This window comes from Mustelus asterias, chromosome 18 (genome assembly GCF_964213995.1).
Source record: "Mustelus asterias chromosome 18, sMusAst1.hap1.1, whole genome shotgun sequence".
Taxonomy (NCBI): Eukaryota; Metazoa; Chordata; class Chondrichthyes; order Carcharhiniformes; family Triakidae; genus Mustelus; species Mustelus asterias.
In genome coordinates, this window is record NC_135818.1 from 24,484,743 (window position 1) to 24,490,742 (window position 6,000).

Sequence of the window (6,000 nt, forward strand, 5' to 3'; positions counted from 1 at the left end):
AGTCATGTGATCACAGTATGATAACTGGTACTTAAATAAAGCCTCATCCAGCTTTCTATTACAGTTTTGATTGTCCCTATTATTTGTGATGCAACCCAAGACATTTCTCCCCTTATTCACTCGTTCACAGACTGCGTCGTAAAACAGTTTTCATTGTCTTCAGAAATGACTTCCATTCCATTCCAGTGAAGATATCATTGTCCCAGTCCCATTTCTGGCAGTTAAAATCTCCAGCTAGTATAGTTGATTCCTTACTAATAAATCTATTTATCCCACCCCACATTTTGATAAAAGCTTTTGTCCAGCCTGCTGTGTGCATATCATATCCTAAAGTAATAGCTTACCTCTGTTAACATCTTCTATCTGTTACCATTAATGTGGAACTGTCCACCAGACATCACTTGGGCCCCTCAGATCTTATTTGTCAAATTTCTTTCATTAATGTAAGCTCCTTGATTTTTATGTTTCCCATTTACACTATTAACCTTTTCACTTGATTTTTTTCCCCATCACTGAAATTAGACTTAGCAAACTTCATTTAGCTAACAGCTTTTTTCTAATTGCATCTCAGAGTCATCAATCCCCGGATAGCCTCACTGACAAACAACTTGCTGTGCATCTAACAGCAAGTGCCAAGATGGGTGTAGTGACTCAATGGCAACGGTAAAGGTCTGGCAAAGAGAGGATCAGGTACTCACACGTCAGGATAATTGGATGGGCAAGTAACGTGTAAATCCACTGCAACATGGCTATCTTCAATGCTGATCAATCCCTGAGGGTGCAGCTTAATACAGATTTCTGGGGGACGCTTTACCTGGAACAGAAACATTGATTCAGATTGATGAGATCAGCACTACAAGCAAAAAGGAAAAACACTGTTTTCAGATAAGTCAACAGATCCACTGCAGAAGGTAAGGATAGCACTGAGCACTAATTGAGATAACCTTCTGTGCTGCGGAATGACAAATGAGATCACGGTGCTAGTTACTTAAACACAAATGGATTTCAGACTGGCCCAAGAGGAAAGTGAATACCAGACTAGAGACAAAACACAAGCTAGTGTCAGCACGGCTGCACTGCTATCATTCTTGCCTCTGAGTCAGAAAGTTCTGGATTCAAAACCCACTCCAAGGACTCGAACACCTAATTCTAGGCTGACATTGTAGTCTAGTACTCCGTGTTCCATTGCCAGAGGTGCCAAGTTTCTGACGAGACTTAATATTGGGTCACTACCTGTTTGACCATGTGGATGAAAAATATGCCATAGCATCTTTTGAGAGGAAAAGAACTTTCAACCATAAAAATATAGATTAGTCATTTGTATTTGCTTTGAGGAAACCTATCTGCGTGTAATTTGGCTCCATTTCCACTCCATCTGACAAAGGAGCAGCACTCTGAAAGCTAATGGTATTTGCTACCAAATAAACCTGTTGGACTTTAACCTGGTGTTGTTAAAACTCTTACTGTGTTTACCCCAGTCCAACGCTGGCATCTCCACATTGTAATTTGGCTGCCAGGTTTGTCCACAAAACTTCAGTATTAATTCATTAGCTATGAAGCATTTTTGACATATTGTAATATTAAAGTTTTTTTAAACTACAAATTCTTTCTTAAACTAAATTGTTTCCAAAATTCCACAGCAAGTGGTAGTGCTGGGGATGCAGTTTCTCTGTTCAAGTCATTCACTGGGATGTGGGTATCACACTGAGATTCTCTCCACTGTGCTATTAGACAAGGAATTCTGGAATTCCGACCCAGCAACAATGAAGGAGCGAGCAATATGTTTTGATTTGATTTGATTTATTGTCACATGTATTAGTATACAGTGAAAAGTATTGTTTCTTGCGCACTATCCAGACAAAGCATACCATACATAGAGAAGGAAAGGAAAGAGTGGAGAATGTAGTGTTACAGTCATAGCTAGGGTGTAGAGAAAGATCAACTTAATGCGTGGTAGATCCATTCAAAAGTCTGATGGCAGCAGGGAAGAAGCTGTTTTTGAGTCAGTTGGTATGTGATCTCAAACTTTTGTATCATTTTCCCGATGGAAGAAAGTGGAAGAGAATATGTCCGGGGTGCTAAGGTCCTTGATTATGCTGGCTGCTTTTCCAAGGTAGCAGGAAGTGCAGACAGTGTCAATGGATGGGAGGCTAGTTTGAGTGATGGACTGGGCTTCATTCATGAACCTTTGTTGTTTCTTGCAGTCTTGGACAGAGCAGGAGTCATACCAAGCTGTGATACAACCAGAAAGAATGCTTTCTATGGTGCATCTATAGAAGTTCGTGAGAGTTGTAGCAGACATGTCAAATTTCCTTAGTCTGCTGAGAAAGTAGAGGCTTTCTTGACTAGTGTCCCAATGGGGAGATCAGCATCTGGACACCTAAAAACTTGAAGCTACTTTCTAAATTCACCCCCATTGACGTAGACGGGGGTATGCCCTCCATTATGTTTCCAAAGTTGCTGACTATCACCTTTGTTTTGTTGACATTGAGGGAGAGATTATTGCCATCGCACCAGTTCACCAGATACTCTGGGGGCGATTCTCCTATCCTGATGCGCTAATTTGTTTAGTGCGTCGGGCCGGGAAAATCGTGTGTGGGCTGATTCGCAGGATTCGCGCATGCGTTCCTGATGCGCACACATCTCCGAGCGCCGGATATCCGGTGCAGTCAGTACCATGCTGGAAACAGCAATAAGTTATTTTAATGTAATTTAAATGTCATTATCGGGCCTGGGACTGAATTCTCTGGGCCCAATAGCATCTCCCATCTTGCCAGTACAATTTCTGGCAGGGTTTAAAGTTGCTCGCCACTTTCGGGGAACTAGTGGGAGACCCCACTGGAATGAAGGGAGGAGCAATCAGGGGGTGTCCCCAGGCATGGGCATCCTGACAGTGCCAGTCTGTGCCCCTGGCACTGCCCAAGGGGCAAAGTGCCCAAGCCCAGGGGGCACCCTGGCACTGCACACCAGGTAGGGGGCAGTGCCAAGGGGACGAGGCCTAGGGAACGATCAGTGGCGGTGGGGGAAGAGATGTTACCCCAGGTTACCGGGAGGAAGGTGGGGATGTGGGTCAGCAGTGGTTACCCGGGTTACAGGGTTGGCAGCGATTGCTCCAGGTTACCGGGATGGCAGCGGTTACCCCGGGTTACAGGGATGGCAATGGTTACCCCAGGTTACAGGGATGGTGGCAGTTACCATGGGTTACCGCGATGACAGCAGTTGCCCTGGGTTACTGGGACGGCAGTGGTTACGAGGGAGGGTGGGGAGGTGGTGTTGGTCAGGGTTGGCCCAGGAATGCTCGTGGGGGCCACAATCGGGCCATGGGGGTGTCGGGAGGGGCAGCCCAGCGAGGGTCTCGGGCTTGCCAGCAATCGAGCTGACCAACGATCGGGAAGATGACAGATAGGGGCCACTATGCATACGCAGAGTTCTGGAACGGTCATTCTCTAGCATGATTAGGCCCCGCCCCCGAGCTTTTAATGATATTCACGATCATGACCTCTGCATTGCACAGAGTGTGAGAGATTCAAGTGTGAACTCCCACTGAAATAACAATTGTGATTTACACCAGTTTTCCCACGAATTCAGCATTTAGAACTTTTTTGGGAGCATCGCCCCTCCTCTATGTCTTTCCTGTAGTCGTCTTATCATTGTTTGAGATCTGACCCACTAAGGTGGTATCATCAGCAAACTTGAAAATCGAGTTGGAGGGGAATTTGGCCATATAGTCAGAGGTGTATAAGGAGTATAGTAGGGGGCTGAAGACACCGCCTTGCGGAGCACCAGTGTTGAGGATGATTGTGGAGGAGGTGTTGTTGCCTATCCTTACTGACTGCGGTCTGTGGGTTAGGAAGTCTAGGATCCAGTTGCAGAGGGAGGAGCTGAGCCCCAGGCTACGAAGTTTGGAGATGAGTCTCGTAGGAATAATGGTGTTAAAGGCTGAGCTGTAGTCTATGAATCGAAGTCTGACAGGTGTATCTAGGTGTTCCAGGGTTGAGTGTAGGGCCAGGGAGATGTGGTCTGCTGTGGGCCTGTTGGAGCAATAGGTGAACTGTATCCAAGTTAGGATTGTATATGACATGAAGTATAATCTGGTGATGAGGGTGTTCCCTGCATCTGCTGCCTTGGCTAAGACTGATGGTGGTACATTTGGAGGTGATGCAAATAAGCCTTGGCAACTTGTTTCAGTGCATTTTGTAGATGGCAACAAGGTATGCCAGTGATGCCAATAAAATTGATCACTTTGTCCTAGATGATGCAAGGTTCTTCAATGTTACGAGAGCTGCAATCATCCAGGCAACTGGAACATTGCAGTGTATGTGGAAGGATGAGCTACTTACTGCAGAATACTCAGCCAATCACTGCCCACATTCACCCTCCCCAAACCATCTCTATCTTTCCATCCTCTCCCCTTCCCTTTATTCCCATCCCCTTCCCTCTCCCGCAAAGAGCCCCTACCTACCTAATAACTCACATCCTTCCCCCAGTTCCCCACTCCCCGAATCCATCTCCCTTCCCAATAAAAGCCCACATTCCACCAAACCCCAGTCCTTACCCCCCCCAACCCTCCACCACTCCCCCCCCTCACTCCTTCCACAGCCCCCACCCCTCTCAATTTCGACCCATTGTCTTTCCCAGTCCATTTGCCCCATCACCCTCCCCTTGTCCACCTCTCAACCCCATCCCGCTGTCACGTGCCTCCCGCTGCCCCCACTTTCCTCTTATTTCTGTCCCCCCTCCCCCCGTATCCACCCCATACCCTGTCCCCTCCTCACCTTCCACGGGTCTTGGTCCCGGAGGTCCCTGAAGTCTTTGCCATAGATAGAGTTCAGGGCCTGAACCTCTGTCTCTTGTTGCTCCGAGTGAGATTCCTGCTCGGAGCCGCTCATGGTGGGAGCTGGGGCCGCTATGGGAGCGGGGGAGTGAGCCGAGCTCCCCGCCAGCCGCAGCTCCCGGCCTGCAGCCTCCAGCCGCCTCTCCACATCATCCAGGTGAGGCCTCAATCCCGGCCCTCCGGCTTCACCCGGAACCGCAACCGCAGCCCCACAAGGACGTCCGGGTCACCAACTGCTGCCTGTAACCCGGGGTAACCGCTGCCATCCTGGTAACCCGGGTTAAAAAAAGTTTAAAGTTTATTTATTAGTCACAAGTAAGGTTTACATTAACACTGCAATGAAATTACTGTCACAGTCCAGCGCCTGTTCGGGTCAATGCACCCTAACCAGCACGTCTTTCAGAATGTGGGAGGAAACCGGAGCACCCGGAGGAAACCCACGCAGACATGGGGAGAATGTGCAAACTCCACATAGACAGTGACCCAAACCGGGAATGGAACCCAGGATCCTGACGCTGCGAAGCAGCAGTGCTAATCACTGTGCTACCGTGCCACCCTGGGGTAACTGCCGCCATCCCGGTAACCCGGGGTAACTGCCGCCATCCCGGTAACCCGGGGTAACTGCCGCCATCCTGGTAACCCTGGGGTAACTGCTGCCATCCCTGTAACCCGGGGGTAACTGCCGCTATCCCGGTAACCCGGGGGTAACTGCTGCCATCCCGGTAACCCAGGGTAACTGCCGTCATCCCTGTAACCTGGGGTAACTGTTGCCATCCCGGTAATTCAGGGTAACCACTGTCATCCCTGTAATCCACAGCAACCACTGCCAACCCACATCCCCACCTTCCTCCCGGTAACCTGGGGTAACATCTCCCCACTCACCCCCCCACCAGTAACTGAGAGTTACTGCACTCCCTCACCATCCCTTCCATTAACTATTGCCCCCCTCCCTGCTACGCCCAATAACCCTGAATAACTGGATTCTCTCCACCCCCAGGGCAACCTCGATCCTTGAAGGAGTCAACTCAACTTCAATCTTTGGTGACAAACTCAGTGAGGGATGTTCAGACACTGAAGCAGTCCATGGCCATATGCAGCAAGATCTGGGCAGGCTTGGCTGGCTGATAGGTAACATTCATGCCACACAAGTTCCAGACAATAACCAT

General features: G+C 48.7%; 1 protein-coding gene across 3 annotated transcripts in view; it reads right to left on the reverse strand.

Moving 5' to 3' along the window:
- Window positions 1–5,037, reverse strand: part of eif2ak4 (eukaryotic translation initiation factor 2 alpha kinase 4) — a 111,869-nt gene extending 106,832 nt beyond the window's left edge. For all 3 annotated transcript variants that reach the window (XM_078233557.1, XM_078233555.1, XM_078233556.1), the window contains exons 1-2: window positions 4,776–5,037; window positions 699–814 (exon numbers count right to left, since the gene is read on the reverse strand). In XM_078233557.1, the coding sequence (XP_078089683.1) occupies window positions 699–814; window positions 4,776–4,889 (230 nt within the window). In that variant the 5' untranslated portion in view covers window positions 4,890–5,037. The remainder of the gene's footprint in view (window positions 1–698; window positions 815–4,775) is intronic.
- Between the last annotated feature and the right edge of the window lie 963 nt (window positions 5,038–6,000).